Source organism: Artibeus jamaicensis, unplaced genomic scaffold, assembly GCF_021234435.1.
Source record: "Artibeus jamaicensis isolate MK-2021 breed Jamaican fruit bat unplaced genomic scaffold, CSHL_Jam_final contig_233, whole genome shotgun sequence".
Taxonomy (NCBI): Eukaryota; Metazoa; Chordata; class Mammalia; order Chiroptera; family Phyllostomidae; genus Artibeus; species Artibeus jamaicensis.
The window spans coordinates 52,985,355-53,002,596 of record NW_026521486.1 but is presented as its reverse complement, the minus strand read 5'-3'; the positions used below and the strand labels follow the sequence as shown (position 1 = coordinate 53,002,596).

General features: G+C 40.5%; 1 protein-coding gene across 1 annotated transcript in view; it reads left to right on the top strand.

Moving 5' to 3' along the window:
• Window positions 1-1,661: 1,661 nt before the first annotated feature.
• Window positions 1,662-17,242, top strand: part of TESPA1 (thymocyte expressed, positive selection associated 1) — a 37,519-nt gene continuing 21,938 nt past the window's right edge. The window contains exons 1-3 of the mRNA XM_037159663.2: window positions 1,662-1,818; window positions 15,859-16,066; window positions 16,994-17,036. Of these exons, the coding sequence (XP_037015558.2) occupies window positions 15,904-16,066; window positions 16,994-17,036 (206 nt within the window). The 5' untranslated portion in view covers window positions 1,662-1,818; window positions 15,859-15,903. The remainder of the gene's footprint in view (window positions 1,819-15,858; window positions 16,067-16,993; window positions 17,037-17,242) is intronic.

The window sequence follows — 17,242 nt, the reverse complement described above, 5'->3', positions numbered from 1 at the left end:
ACCGTGAACCCACCTGTGTTTATCAGAATGCTGGCATTTTGGCCAGAACAATTGCTTCTTATGCTGAACAGTCCCGTGCCTTCAAACACATTCAGTATCTCTGGTCCTCGAGCACAGAATAGCAGAAGCAGCTTCCCATCACTCTGAAAACTAGAATGCCCTTGCATGTTGATAAACTCTCTCTAGAAGTGGTACTCTCCCTATTCCCAACACACTGAAAATAACCTTTAAGAAAAATACTGAATTTCAGAAACCTAGGGTTTGAAAGAATTTTAAGCATTCCATTCATTTACTATTTGCAATTAACTTGTACAGAAAAGAATAGTAATGAAGAGACCAAGAAAGGGCCAGGTTGAAAGGGCCAGGTTTTGTTTTTTATTCATTGACTTTCAGGTAATTCCCACACCCCAAAAAGCATAGATTTAGCACCTACTGTATACTGGAAAATATGTTAGATATTTTCATCTCTACACATAAATGAATGTGGGGTGTGTGTGTGTATGTTAGAGAACCAGACAGAGAATGATTATTTTACTTATGTTATCCTTGAAGAAAATAATGTTTATAAAACTTACCTTGTCATGCAGGAATTTTAGTTAGGCTTCTTTCCACCATACCAGAGCTACAGTGTGGATCTCCAATGAAACCGTCCTGTTAGCAGTCTGAAATGGAATTCAGGGACATGGTAAAAAGAGATCCAACTGTAGCTATAACCAAGAAATTAGAAAGAAAAGAATGAACGTGTGAAAATCAGCCACATTGAGCACACTGGAGATGTGCCTTACACAATAAATATTGTGATGAATACCTGCAAATAAATGATACGGGGAAGGAAATAGAGCAGGATCAGGAAAGAGAGAGAGGAGATACCTGGAATGGTACCACTTCACACAAAGAAGAGATTGTAGCCTCGGATATCAGCGAAGTGGGGGGTAGGATAGTCAGCCCGGCTGGATTAGTCAGGGTGAAAGTGAGTGAGGATTGGGGGGAAATATTTGGAGTTTAACAGGCTTCTTGGAGCTGAAAGTCAATAAACTGAAGATATCTCCAGGGTATGATGGATTTTTTTCATCCAGCTTTAAAAGTTCCTTGAGAAGGGAATTGTTTATTCACAAAAAGAAAAGAAAACTTTGAAGTGATTTGAACATAAAAACAAAGTGCTAAGAAATCAATCCAGAAAAAAAAAGTGCCTTACAATGATTTGTGGTATTTGAAAACAAACTTCTGAGGAATTTACCAGTGTGTGAGTTATGAAAATAGATACATTTTGGCTCCGAGCCTCTCAAGTGTGTGCTAAGGCTGTAAGCATCTTCTCTGAGATAAATGTGAGATAATTTCCCAGAGCGAGTTTTATCATCGTTTTGAGACACCGCTTCTCCAGGGGACAGGAAGCTGTATTTGCAGCCGTGGGATTTAGTTACATGGCAGGAAGACTTCCCTTAACAGGAAAAGGTCTGCTGTTTTGGAAAGACCAAGGCAGCTCAGCTCTCTGACGGGAAGGGCTCACTGCTGCCGGTGAGCTCAGCTCTGTGTCAGATACTTTGTTCTTCAGTCAGCCTCCTGAGCTAGAGCAAAGGATGTGGCTGGGTCGGAGGCGGGGACTGTGCATCTGTGTGTATATGTGCGTGTGTGTGTGTGTTCTCATTTCCGCTTCCCCTTTCAAGCTGGCAACAGCAGTGTAATGAGGACAGAGAGAAAGGTGCAATATGCAATATGATACTTTCTCACTGCCCTCACTGCCTTCCCCCTGCCTGGGAAAGGGTCGGTCCAGCGGTGGTAACTGCTTTGCCTCAAACTCAGCTCTCTACCAGCAGACAGGTGAGTGCAACTTCCACTTCAATTTTAAGGCTATACTGATTTAGGGGGATGCTGGGAGACCAGGGGAAACAGGTCAGAGAAAAATCAGGCTGTGAAGAAAAGGAAAAAGTTAAGAGAAAAATCTCCCACACCTCTGACTTCAATCTTAAAAAATTCATCCTCGCACCTCTCAGAAGAAAGGGGTCCCTTGACTTTCTTTTTTCCTTCCCATCACCAGACAGGTACTCTTTCTGGGGTCACAAAGCATGGGTTCCTTTGGTGGCCTAAATTATCAGTTAGGAATTCTCTACCTTTCTTGCCTAAGAAGTTTATCTCTGTCTTGCTGTACTCACTTTTACTGTAAACTCAATGTAACTCTCACTTTGAAAGATTCTTCAGGAGAAAAGATTCTCAGCTTCGTCGCAGGTCCCCTCTAGCGTTCGTAACTCCGACGATGGAGACTACCTGGCCTAAATCAATTTCGCTTTTTGTGGGTATGAACTTTCTTCAGAAGCCACAGAACAAAGAGAGATTGTGGCTACATGTGAAGCTACACAATGGGACAATACCAGGCCAAATTAACTGGAAGGCTCCAGACAGATAACTGCCTGTCAGGGCTGGATTTCAGCTGTGCGTCTCAGAGATGCAGAGATGAAGAGATGAATGCGTTGGCTACCTAATGACCTACACCGTCCTGGGTGGGGACGGGTTCTGTGCTTCTCCGATGTCCTTATCTCAGCTGCAGCCAGGCTGAGCATGTCACCACCTACATGAGTTTTGGGGAGGGTAGAGAGTGGAAAGATCTATACTGGGGCTTTCCCATGTCCCTATTCTGCTACCGAGCTTACCAGTCGGTAGAGGAGAAGAGGTGGGTCCCCAATATAGAACCAGGACAAGATAAAAGAGTCCCACATTAGTGGCTGACAAGACCATGAGGATTTGGAAGCGATGCCCAGGGAAGTAATAGTGACTCCGTCTGCCACAGGTGGCCTTGCAGAGAGAGGCCCAGGGACTTTCTAGACAGTACGAGGCAGAGCCGAGGATAGGAGGTTGGAGGTTGGAAGCTTTCAACTCACATGTTCAAGCTTCAGACTTAACAGTTGTTAGATTTGCGTGAGTTGAGATAAAGATCTGATGTGATTTTCCTGTAATGTGAAACATTATAAGGAAGAGAGTAAGCCAGGTCCATTATCTATTTCCACATATTATCAGAGATAACCAACTGAAAATATAACAAAGGGGCAGGAAGAGATCTAACAAAGGATTTCTTTTTCTCCAGCACCCCAGGGAGTTTACATGTTCTTTGCAACCACACTAAGAACATTTTCTCAGAACTCTGTTGGTTCTCGGAAGGTTAAATGGAATCCAGTGACGACGCATTAGGTAGTGGCCATAGAGAACCAACACAGCCGTTTTTGATTCAAGGTTCAGGCTTAGCATTCTAACAGAGAATGGGGGGAAAGTTTGGTCCCAGCTCAGATCATAATTCACAGGGCCCACTCTGGGCTGCAGCAAGGGGAAAAGATCAGACACTTCCATTTGACAGCTGACCACTTCTGTTTTTCACCTGTAGGACGAGAACAAAGTAGGCATCCCAATACCCCTGCGCATTCTGTACCCCGTGTAAGCCCAGGCCTGATGCAAAAAGGCTTAAACACAGAGTCTGAAGACAAGATTCAGATATGGTGAAAGAAAAGGAAGAATCTTAGTTCATGAGGGAAAGTGCTTCATTACCAAGAAAATAAAAATGAAGAATTCAAGATATGAATTTATAGAACTAAATGATTATGAAATCTGCTCATTTTCCCACATATTAGGCTAAGGTATCTGTAAACCAGTCCTGGTGAACTGATATTTCTTCCTTTAAGTATTTGTGTTTGTTTATTTATTAAGTTTATTGGAGTGACATTAGCTAAGAAGATTATATAGGTTTCAGGTGTTCATTTCTGATTCATGACCTGTATACTGCATTGTGTGCCCACCACCCAAAGTCAAATCATCTCCTGTCACCATATATTTGACCCCCGTATTCTGTATGGCTCCCCACCACCCCCTTCCCTCTAGTAGCCATCATACTGTTGTCTGTGTCTGTGAGTTTTGTTTGTTTGTTTTTCTTGCTTGTTCATCTGTTACTTTCAGTTTTTTATTTCACATATGAGTGGAATCATATAGTTCTTAACTTTTGGTGTCTGACTTATCTCACCATAATATTCTCAAGGTCCATCCATGTTGTCACAAATGGCATCATTTCCTCTTTTCTTATAGCTGAGTAACATTCCATTGTATATATGGACCACTTCTTCTTTATTCAATCATCTATTGAAGGACACTTCAGTTGTTTCCGTGTCTTGGTCCTTGTGAATAATGCTGCAGTGAATGTAGGAGTGCATATACCTTTGCAAATAAATGTTTTCAAATTTTGAGAATAGATACCCAGAAGAAAGGTTGCTGAGTCATATGGTAATTGTATTTGTAATTTGGGGGGAACCTCCCTCCATACTGTTTTCCATAGAGACTGTGCCAGTTTTCATTCCCACCAGCAGTGCATACGGGTTCCTTTTTCTCCACAGCCTCTCCAACACTCAGTAGCTTATTTTTGATGTCTTAGAGCCTACCAAGATAAATAAAATAGAGTGTCTCCCAACACTCAGAGCACAGGATCACTTCTTTACAAATGTACAACTTTAATATTTTCTGTAGCAATTTAAAGGCTTTTCTTAGAACTTATTTACATCCTAGAAGTAGAAGTAAGAAAGAAAAGAAGGAGAGAAAAAGGTCTTGGACAGTCTTCTCTTAGTCTTTATTCAGCTAAACTTATTTTAGAAGGGAGGGGACAAAAAGGGAGGGGGGAAAGTTATATTGACACTTTTCTTGGTATTATTTATCAGATAACATCTTCCTTTTTCCCTGAAATGGATTGAACTGCTGCCTTAGACCACAGAAGTCTCAAAATGCTCAAATGCTATCCTTGGGGTAATTTTTGTTCTGATGATTTCACAAACTGCAGTGGTGTAGAGTATAATTCGATAATAGGAAGAAGTTTTCTATGTATGAAGGCAATATGAGAGGACACTGTGGTTGGGGTATGTAGAATGGGGGCAGGGGTCACTCTGGCTTGAGGTGGAGTTGGTCCCATCACAAAGAAATGCTGGCTGTCCTCGGACTTCCTACAGCCCTTTGCAGTGGTGGCGATGTGTGTTCTGGTTGTGAATACAGATAAGATGTGGAAGGTCTTATGGGCCCCAACATGGAAACTCTGTTTCCTTTCTCTCTCCTCCCACGCTTGTTTTTACTCTCAGTCCCAATTCACAGACACTGCTTGGGGTGTAGGAACAATACAGAAAGTCAAGAAGAGAGATCTATCTGATGCATGCCCCTGAGCAGAGGCCTAGAGTGTTAAACAAAAACCTGAGGCAGAGTCTTGGAAACCAAGAGTGGCAAGAGGAAGGCTATATGACATAGAGGAAGAAGGCACATAGGAAGCATAGAGGAAGCATAGAGGAAGAAAGCAAGTTCTGAGAACTCAGAACTTGTGTGAGTTCCATTAATAATCATTAATATTCTACATGACTTCAGATAAGCCTCTCTCTTTTAGTATCTCTATCTCTTTTTGTTGCTCTTTTATTTTCCTCCACTGCAAAATGAGTGATGAGAATTCGATGATCTCTCAGATCCCTTCGGACATTAGTAAGAACGAAGGACCCAGTCACTGCATACTTCTCATCTGTGCTTAACAGCAGCTCCCCCTTCTTACCATCTGGATTTCACACACACTACTGTCCACTGCTGCCCATACTTTCCTTCTTTCCTTCTGCCTGAAAACGTTCCAGCTTAGTAAGAGTGGTTTAGACTGAGAGAAGATTGCCACTAATAATAGCTATCAGTTATCGAGCACTTGCTTTATACATCAGGGACTTAATATACAGGGTTGGGCAAAAGTGGGTTTATAGCTGTGAGTTCATGAAGCACAGAGTGTGTTCTTTTATTATTGTTTATTAATAATACATATTTATTATTAATAAATCATTATTTACTATTATTTATCACTTATTATTCTCATATTATTTTCCATAAGAACAACCGTAAACTTACTTTTGCCCCATTCTGTATATTATACAATTTTAACCCCCAGTAACTCATCAAGTTTGATATGTCATCTGATTTACATATGAAGAAACCTAGGTTTAGGGGCAGTGAGTGATTTTACTAAGGACGCATGCAGTAAGGAGACGGAACTGTCATTGCAAACAAAACTGACTCTGATTCCATGGCCCTGGCTCTCTCTGGTTTTTCTTCTCAAGGGCTGACCATCCTTCCTGAGCCTCTTAGGGATACTCTCATGATGAGGTAACTAAGCAGAGCTGATCTTTGACAGGTACAACTAATACGGAAGGCCTGTATTAGTTCTTAAATATTAAAATATGTCCACTCCAAATTATGATAAATACCCATTGTTCCAAGACCTCTGAGTGCCCACAATGAACCCTGCTTCCCACAAGGTTCCCAAGACTGGCACCGAACACTCGGTGCCTCACCAGCCATACACTGGTAGGACTCAGCCACAGGGCGGCGGCTGGTGCCAACCCTGATGGGTCTGTGCCATCCTATCACCATTGTTAAATGTTCTGCATATCACAATAATCTACAAGTAAAGTAAATTTCCAAACAGACTTTCCCTCTCAACTAGACCTTAGCTGGGCCCTTGCTGCTAATCCACTCTGTAAGGCTGAGGAAGGCAGCGCTGCTTGGGAATCACCTGGTTGGAGTCCAGAGGGAACCCTACGCTAGTAACGAAACAAGGCAGTTCCTCTCTCACCAAGACTGTCACAGCTCAGGTTGGTCTGACGTGTGGTGCAGTGTCTCCACTAATAATAGAATAAAAATAACCCAAGATCACCATTTAGATGTCAGTAGTAAATATAATTTAGGGTAAATAAAAGGAGAAACTATTTTAGTAAAATCTCCATTTCACATTACATAAACTCTCCATTTTCCCTAGTAGAGAAGAGGCAGCATAAACCAAAAGTCAGACCAACCTGAGTTTAAATCTCAACACTATAAGATCCTAAATATATGATGACCTTGGACAAGTCACATATCTCTTTGAGCTTCAGATAATAATAATTAGCTCAAAGGTGATTGTCAGCACCAAGGGAGATAGTTTGTGGAAAGGTTTTATGAATAAACATAAGGTACTCAATACATATTATGATGTATTATGAGTTATTATGAGTACCTATTGCTTTCACCTGCCCATGTTACTATGTAAAGAAGCTCTAACTATATCCCTTAGAAAACAGAGACTGGAAGTACGGGATGTTCTCAATGTAGTAATAATAACATACTCATAAAGGTTTTCTTCGCTACTAAAGTTACTGCTTCTGGTGATGATTTTTGTTCAAAACTTTTCATTTTAAAGCTTTTAAACTATGCCCTAATGTTAAACCACTAGAGGTGATTTCTCTTGCCTAACATCAGCCCTGTCTGCTGCAATTTCTGCTTTTAACTGTAACATTCTCAGAACAGAGAATTCTTTCCTACTCTACTTGGTTGGAGTCAGTTTTCAGAGCACTTGACAGATTGTGGAGAAATATTGCAGAGTGAGTCTTTTGAGAAATGTAGAGAAGAGGAAAGGGCTGGTAATGACAGCAGAGGGAAAAAATAAGATTTTGGGGTGATTCAGACAATTAACTGTAGATACATTGTAAAGTTTTTGTTGTTTTGTTTTGGGGGGGTGGTTAATGGAAATGTCATAGAAAAGATATGAGCAGGCTTCAGATTTCCATCTTCATAGGAGATAGATTAAATATAATATTATAATACAAACATTGAGAAAGATGATACTCAAATTTCAGAAAGAACTTTTGACTGAGGAATGAAAACTTAGAATGGAATTCTAGGAAATTTTTTAAGATAGGAAAATTTGATAGTTTAAGCTTATAAATTTAGTCAAACTATTGTGACCTTCATACTATATCAGCAAAGGATTGGCGTGACTATGCCCCAACCCTTCTTCCCCTTCACTACAATGTATACAGAATATATATATTAGAAGTTGAGACTGTTTTTTCCATAGGGAAAATCAGGAGCACCTGTCTTGTGACATGTAAGGATAATTTTTTAGCACCAATGTGATTCTTGCTCTGCAGGTACAGTATTTACTGAGCACTTTTGTGTTGCAAGGTACTTACTATGCCCTAAAATAAGATTCAGGGGACAAGCTACAAAAAGTGGTGAACAATGAGAAAGGTAAACACTTATCTCTTGTTGAATATATTATAACACGTGTGCTGGTTGTTAGAGGTAAGTAATAGAAAGTAAATGACTTATGTAGGCCTTCAAAGGGTAAATAGAATTTTTTTGGATAGAGAAGAAGGTGGATGAATCTGTTTAAACTAAACCAAAAAGAAAAATTCAAGTGCTGGAAGTCAGTGAGCAACACCTGACTGAACGTATACATTTGGGTTCCTTCGCAACCTCGCTCATTCAGGCTCTCTACTTCCCTGGATCAGTGAAAGCTGGAAGTCCAGGAACCCAATAAGTCACTGCTAATTTGAAAGGGAATTTGCAAAGGAAGTGACTTCAGAGGCTACTGGACCATTTTCTAATCCTTATGGGAAAAACTATACAAATGCACTTTTACAAATATTATTCCTACACGTATTTCAAAGTCAACTAGAATAAATTCATAAGCATTTAAACATTGGTATTAGCAGCAAACTTATACATTGAGTCCCATCAATTCATTTTTTTAAAGAATTTATTTATTTATTTTTAAAGAGAGAGAGGGAGGGAAGGAGAAAGAGAGGGGGAGAAACATCAATGTGTGAGAGAAACATTGACTGGTTGCCTCTTGCACACCCCCAACTAGGGACTTAGCCTACAACCCAGGCATATGCACTGACCAGGAATCGCACCAGCAACATTTCAGTTTCTAGGCTGATGCTCAATCCACTGAACCACACCAGCCAGGACCATCAATTCACATTTAAGAGAATAAAACCAATGCCCTAATAGAAAATCTAGAGTAACTCAGTAATCTCATCTGGAGCCACATTTGTTGTGAGAGCAATGCACCAACCACCAGATATTACATTTCATGGACAAGCTAAATTGGTATTTAAGAGTAAGCCTCCTGGCTTCAATTTCAAGATAACACAGTAGGAAGATCCTGAGCTCACTTCCTCTCATTGACACCAAAACTACAACTACATACAAAACAGCTATCTCTGAAAACAACCTGAAGACTAGCAGAACAGATTTTCTACAACTACATATATAAATAAAAAGCCACACTGAGATGGGTAGAAGGCGTAAAGACTAAGTCTTGTCAGAACCCATCCAACCCCCACGCCCCCAGTGTGGTGACTAACAAGTGGGAGGGATATCATAACTGCAGAGGTCATCCCCAAAGAGTGAGAGGTTTGAACCCTAGCCTAGGGGACCTGCACCAGGAAGAGGAACCCCCATAATATCTGGCTTTGAAAACCAGTGGGGCTTACATCTGGGAAAGCCAAAGGGCTATAGGAAGCACAGGTTGTGTTCTTTCTGAGTCCCGACACAGAGGCAGCTGTACGAAAAGCACTTAGGTCACCCATGGAGGTGATACTTTGACTAATTTTAGAGCATGTGCTGGAGGGACAGTGACCTGTTGGAACTTTCTCCTGAGTCAGAAGGGCTGGTAGGCACCATTTTTCTTCCCCCTTCCTCTACTCTCCTCCCACCTAGCTGGTCTGATGTTGGCAGGAGCCATTTCTGACACTCTCCATTAACCTTGCTGACACTATGCACCCCACTCTGGCATTTCCCTGAGGACTCATCCAGGCTGTCACCTTTCCAAAGCAGCTCCTGCCCTGCCACACCCTGTGGGTAGCCTCAGCCAGCACCAGTACACAGCAGTGTGTCTGCAATAGCATGGCTGGGACTCACAGCCAGTTCCACTGAAGGCCTGTCCTGCACACCAGCATGCCTGCAACAGTTGTGGCCAGGCCTCATGGCCAGCTGCACCAGTGACCAGCCTCTCCTGCCAGTGTGTTCATAGAAGCTGAGGTCCAACCACAACAGGAGGCAATGCTAGTCCACCCAGGGAACACCTCTGGAGCACCCAACTCTGATGATAAGGGGGATTTCACCACTGGGCCTGGGCATGTACAAGAGACAACCAATTGGTGCTTCTCTCTGGCACTGATGTTTCTCCCTCTCACTTCCTCTCTCTCTAAAGGCAAGGGAAAAAATGTCCTCAAGTAAAGATTAACTTTTAAAAAAATTCTCATCAAACTCTGCATACAAGTGGATAAACTCAATGAAAACTTTGGTAAAGAGGTAAAAATTATTTTTAAAAGGACCTATCAGAAGTGAAGAATGTAACAATTGGAATGAAAAATACACTGGAGAAAAACAACAGCAGATCAGATGATACAGAAAAATAGACTAGCAATTAGGAAGAAAGGATTGTGGAAATTACCCAACTGAAAGATCAAAAAGAAAAAATAATTGAAAAGAATGAGGATAGCAATGAGGGACCTCTGAAACAACATCAAGCATACCAACATTCAAATCATAGAGTTCCTAACCCTGACCGATGTGGTCTGGTTGTTCAGGCATTGTCTCAAAAAGTGAAATGTCACTAGTTCAATTCCTGGTCAGGGAATATGCCTGGGTGGCAGGTTCAGTCCCCAGTTGAGGTGTGTTTGAGAAGACACTGATCAATGTTTCTCTCACACATGATGTTCTTCTGCCCCTCTTTCCCCCTCTTTTTCCCTCCGTAAAGCACAATGAGTCTCAAACAAGATGAACCCAAAGAGACCAACACCAAGAAGCATTGTAATTAAATTGTTAAAAGTTAAAGATAAAGAGAGAATCTTAAAAGCAGCCAGAGAAAAACAACTGGCTACATACAAGGGAATGCCCACAAGACTATCAGTTGACTTTTCAACAGAAACTTCACAGGCCAGAAGGAGGTGGCATAACATATTCAATGATCAACAACCAAGAATACTTTATCCCACAAGGCTATTATTCAGAATTGAAGGAGAGATCAAGATTTTGCCAGATAAGCAAAAGCTAAAGGAGTTTAACATCATTAAACCAGCATTACAAGAAATGTTAAAGGGAATTCTTTAAGTGGAAAAGGCCAAAACTATAAATAAGAAAATATATGGAAAAAAGTAACCACTCTAGTAAAAGCAAACCTTTACTAGTAGAAGGTAGAAGACCAACCACTTATAAGTCTAGTATGAAAACAATTAAAGTTGCAATAAGCACATACCTATCAGTAATTAAATGTAAATGGACTAAGCTCTCCATTCAGAAGCCATAGGGTGACTGGGCAGATAAAAAACAAGACCCTTGAGTATGCTGCCTATATGACACTCACTTTGTGTCAGGAGGCACACAGAGACTGAAAGGAGAGGCATGGAAAAAGATATTTTATGAAAATGGAAATGAAAAAAAAGCCAGAATAATAATATTTATATCAGATAAAATAACTTTAAAACAAAGACTATATCAAAACACAAAGAAGGACCCAGCAATTTCATTTCTGAATGCTTATCTGAAGAAAAGTGAAACACTAATTTGAAAAGATATATGCACCCCTGTGTTCACTGCAGCGTTATTTACAACAGCCATGATATGGAAGCAGCCTGGGGATTCATCAATAGATGGACATACAAAAAATAATTGGATGTGTGTGTGTGTGTGCAAGAATATTACCCAGCCATGAAAAAGAATGAAATCATGCCATTGCAACAACATGGATAGACCTAGAGGATATTATGTTATGTGAAATGTCATTTCACTTGTATATGAAATAAAAAAAACTAAAATGAACAAACAAAACAAACAGAATAACAGATACAGAAAAACTGATAGTTGCCAGTGGGTAGAGGTTGGGCAAAAAGGTAAAGGGGGCTAAGAGGTAAAAATGTATGGTGATAACATAAATAAGTCATGGGGATGTAAAGCACAACAGAGGAAATACTGTCAACATCACAATAACTTGGTGATGGTGACAGATGGATACTGGTGATCACTTTTAAGGTATATAAATGTCAAATTACTGTTAAATACCTGAAACTAATATAGTATTGTGTCAACTATACTGTAATTAAAATGAGCTTTGAAAAAAAAAGAAAGAAAAAGAAAATCTAAATGATGTGCCAGAAGTCAATTAATTGAACACAAAGGTTGGAAGGATGCCCAACTTTCCTGATTTCCAGTCAGTGCTCTTTTCACTGCACCAAATCCCACTGTGCAGATTGATGTATGTTTTGTATGGCTTGCTTGGGGAAAAATATCTCCACACCCTTCTCTCTATTACAGGGGGCCCCACAGCCTTCAAAAGTGCCATCTGGACAGCTGTGTGCACCCCCCCCATCCTTCAATTCTTTCTAACACTCTCACTGCTGATGTGCTTGCCTGATAATCATTTGCCATTTCCTCTAGATTTCCACAAAGAATACCCACTTTCTTATCTCCCAGTAGCACAGCTTCCCCCTGTTACCATTAACTAGTCAATTCTATCTCTCCTTGCCTCATACTATCATTGTACTTATAATACCCCATGAATAGGTCTCTATAACCCAAGTGTAACAGAAATTGAGGAAAATTAGCTTATTCAATTCCCTGGTCCCATGTCCAGTTTGCCACAGTTGAAAAGATTAGCTTAGATATCTCTTGCATCTTTTATTTCAGAATTGAGACCATTGTTACTTTTTCAAGAAAAGAAATTATTCAATTTTCACCCAAATTGCTTAGAAAATGACAGTTATTCTCAATAGACAATAGAGTCCTTAACTTGTCCAGTCTTCTTGTTGTCATAACTATAATAATCATGTATTTCTAAGGTTTTCTTTAGAACTATTAAGTATTGAGGATCTCTTTCCATATGAATTTTTTTCTTTAAGTATTTACATTAAGTAAAACTTTTCCTCATAGGGCAGAACAACAAATAGAAATAGTTAAGAAAAAATACAGCTCCTGCTTACAATGATAGGAACTCCAAGATTGTAAACAAGTCATAGAATAACCCTCAAATTCATCTTTCTCCAACATCTAGCCCAAAATGTTTTTCCATGCTTAGCAAACATATAATTATAAGCTTATTGTCACAGTTTTGCAGCCAATCTCCCTACATGTGTCTATGATGACTGTAAAACACTGACCTCCTTTGGGGAATAGTCACTTACTAATTATTCATTGATTTAGAGAATAAGCATTTATTAAGCAACTGTGACAAGTTAAGTTCTGTATTAGACATTAGGAACACAACACTGAACAACCCAGATAAAAATCTCTGTCCTCATGGAGCTCATATTCTAATCAGAAGAGGAAACAGTAAACTAGATTAATAAATAAATGTAAAATATTTTAGTGGTAACAATGAAGAAGAAAATTAAGCAAGATATAGACTCAGTGAAAAGGAACTATTGTAGGCTGTAGAAGTCAGGCCGGGCTTCATGGGGGATATTGGTACATGCTGAGTTTTGCAAGTTAAGTGTGCAAAGGTTGAGAGACAAAAGGAGAAATGAGTGAAGAACATAAGAACAACCTAGGATTAATAAAAAGATAAGCATTTTCAGGGGGCAGAGGAAAAATTAGCGTATATGAGTGTGATGTAGTTTCAAATGTGTGGGAAGAATATAGAATAGATTCATATCACAGAGTATGTTGAAACTCAAGTAGAGGCTTTCATTTACCATCTCAGTAAGTGAAACTCTGGCACTATGCTAAGCTAGAGTGTCCTTATTGAGAAAATGAGACTAGAAAGAGGGATTGAATTTTCCAACCTATATCACTAGCAAGTGACTGAATTAAGAGTGAAAGTCAAATATTCCTCCCTCCCTCCCCCCTCTTTCTTTTTCTTTTCTTTCTTTCCTTCTCTTTTTTCTTCCTCTTTCTTTCTTTTTCTTTCTTTCTTTCTTTCTTTCTTTCTTTCTTTCTTTCTTTCTTTCTTTCTTTCTTTCTTTCTTTCTTTCTTTCTTTTTTTCATTCTCTCTTCCTGCCCTGCTGTCTTTCTGCCTTCCTTTTAAATTTTCCTAATCACCAAAAACATTCTTCTTATTAAAAGAACAGTTCACAAGATTTAGGTGGAAGTCCATTTGCTCTGGGAATTAAAGACAATAGGCAAGTCAATGTCTGACATTTTCTTTTCTGGGCTTACTGACACCAACCTAGTAAATAGTTTGGAGGCACAGAACTGATAAGGTAAATAAATTCTGATGAAGGCTTTTTTAAAAATTACTTTATTATTGTTCAACTACAGTTGTCTGCATTTTCTTCCCACCCCTCCCCCACCACCCCAGCAAAACCCACCTCCCTCCCCTGCTTCCAACCTCCCACTTGGTTTTGTCCATGTGTCCTTTATAGTAGTTCCTGAAAACCCTTCTCCCAACTGCCCTCCCCCCTCCTAAGTGCCCATCAGCAAATGATTGGATCAGAAAACAATGGTACATTTACACAATGTAAATGCAGCAGAGAGAAAGGGGATTCTACCCTTTGCTACAGCTTTGTTGGAACTGATCAAGGTTTTTTAGATTCTTTTCCTAAAATCTTTCTAGTTACAATGTTATCCTCTTTTTATCACCTCACAACAACTCTGACCAAAGGACTAATTATCTCTGCTACCCCTTTTTTGTGGCTTCCCTATGTCACAAGCTTAATTCAACCATTTAATTTCCCCTTAAAGGCACAGGCAGTGGACAAAAGGCCAGGTTAACAAAATTTCATTGCTCCAACTGTTGTCGCTCCTTAGAGAAAAATATTCTTAGGTTAGACCTGAAGTAGAAGAATTTAGATCGGACCACAGTAATCATGTATTATTTTCCTCTTGATACATTTTCCTGTAGCAAGCAGAGGCATTCAAAACAATTTTATTGCCCTAGGAATGTGTTTTATGTTCAATTTGTTCTCTTCAAAAATAGCTATTTTATTGCCTAAATTGTTGAATGCCTCACAAATGATTTTGTTTTTAAAGGCTTGAAGAACAGAAGTCTCTGGAAATTGGCACTCTCCTTATTTTTCTTTCCCTTTACTCCAACAGAAGTATAGCTAAGATGAGGGGCTGGTGTGGTAGCTCCAGGGAATAGAGAGACAAGGCAGTAGAGAGCAATGGTCCCACCTCCACTAACTCATTGCTATGAGTGCAGCAAGTGAGGAAGAGGCAGGAGAACAGAGCATAAACCAATAAGCGTTCACTAGCCTTGAGTCTTTAAAGCTCTTTTTGGACAATTAAATGATTCCTCTCCTCTTTCTTCCTCTTTGAATAAATGGCTAGTGCCTTCAGGATGAACCTCTTGGAAGAATACAATGGTGTTGATTAGGCAGTGCTAAAAGAAATACAAACAAATGGATGAGCCAGGGAATGAACTCATAGCTATGGAGAAAGCCATGGACACAGTGTGGAAAATGGTGATCCTTGAGGTGGTGGCTGCAATTGGTTAAGGCAACATCTCCTTGTTGTTTTTATTGTGAGATTCCCCCACCCCAAAAGAAATCCTATGTGAACCCCTAATATACAAAAGAGGAAATTAAACAAGGCAAACTCAGAATGACTATAGTTAAAATGAATTCCTGGTTGTGGACCTTAGAAAAGTTGTTCAACTTTTGAGATCTGAGACTTCTTCATATGCCTTTATGAGAATCAAACAAAGTGGAGTTTATAAATTGCAAATTCATAAATATTTTGATGTTAGTGGAAGATTCTGAGACAAAATCCGAAAGGATTAAAGAAAAATGTTTTCTAACACACCACTTCTGTGTAATCACAGAAAGTAGCTCCTCTTTAAGTAGGAAGAACTCTTTGAATTGAGCTCCTTAAAGCATGTGATGTTTGAAGTTTCCAGACTTACTGATTTGAAAGCCCTGGTGTTTGGATTTTTCAGAGCACTCTTTTTTCTTGAAGATGGAGGAAGAGCTAAACATGTCTTTCTTCCCTGCGCCTCCAAAAATCGGTACAGGAGTCACGCTCCTTTGTGGGGATCCAGGAAGACAGGGAGTCCGGGGCACCCCACGAGTGTCCAAGTAGAGGATGAGGGAGTACCACTGTGCTTCAATCCTCAGGGCAGCAGCACTGTCGCAGGAGACCTTGAAGACTGAACCAGGGCCATGGAGGGCTCTGTGCTAAGCCCCACATCCTGGGAGAAGCGACGGGCCTGGATCCGTCAGAGCCGGCACTGGCAGACCCAGGTCCTGGAAGAGGAGGCTGCAGCTGCCCTGCAGGATGTCCCAGATCCTGAGCCAGCCAACCTGGATGATGTTTTCCAGGAAGGTAAGAGGCAGTTAGACACCAAACAGACTTCCACGTCGTCTTCGGTAGGGGAATGGGGCGGCAGGCACAGGCCTGCATTGTATGGGCAGTAGGTAGGTCCCTTGTCTAGGCGAGGCCCTCAAGGAGGCTCATTTTGACTGGTTTAAATGAGTTTAAGGGAAGAAGGATAAAGTAATACAAAATGTGAATTACGTGAGAAAAAGACAGGCATAAGATTGGGAAACAGAAAAAGGCATATTTGTGTGTCATCCTGAGAAGTTGTCTGTAGGGCATGGGGTCAGAGTGCTCTGTGAGTGCTTTGGGATGTTTCAATTTTGTCTGTGTAACACAATCACAGCCCAAATGCCTGGACTCTGGCTGCATCTCTGTCACTGACAAGCTGTGTATCCTTTGGCAAGTCACTCAGCTCTAAGACATAGTTGTCTCATTTAAATTGTGTAATAGTAGTACTTTTTCTGTATGCCTCTCAGAACTTCTTTGAGGTTCAAATGTGACTTTAGCCATGGGGTAGGAGGTGGGAATCTTTTATAAATAAACCCAGTTTTGCTTATTTAATAGTAAACAAAAATCACAAATGCAATACTGTGCTTTTCTGGTTTTATTTTGGGTTTGTTCCTTTTTTTTTTCTTTTAGGGGAAGGACCCACACCTTTTCCCAAAGCATGGGGGAAAGAGAGCAGTGGGCTTAACATCCTAGGCATTTTCCAGGTGCCTTGGAAGAAAGGGACAGAGGGAAAAGAGAGAAGAAATATCCACTATTTGTATACATGGGTATACTCCTCTTATATCTTAAGGAAAAGTCTTATGGGGGGAGGGAAGGATTTGTGACGAGACTTATATAAGGACAAACTTGAAAATGGGGTGAGTTGCAGGGAAGGAGTCTGACTTTCTTCAGCTCCCACACTGATCTGATGTCTGACTTTCCTAGGGAATCCAATCACCAAGATTGAAGACTGGCTGCAGGACTGTGGGTAAGCGCTGGAGGGGCAGTGGGACTGAACATGTGGATGGTTGGATATGCTAACAGGCACTGACTCATGGGAACTCAGAAACAAGAAAATGGGTTTGAATTGGGCCTAAGGGTTCGAAGTGGGGTTGAAATGAGGAGGGGAAGAGAGGGGAGCCTTGGGCTGAGTGTGGGCATGGCAGCTGTGAATCAAGTGCAACTCTGGGATGA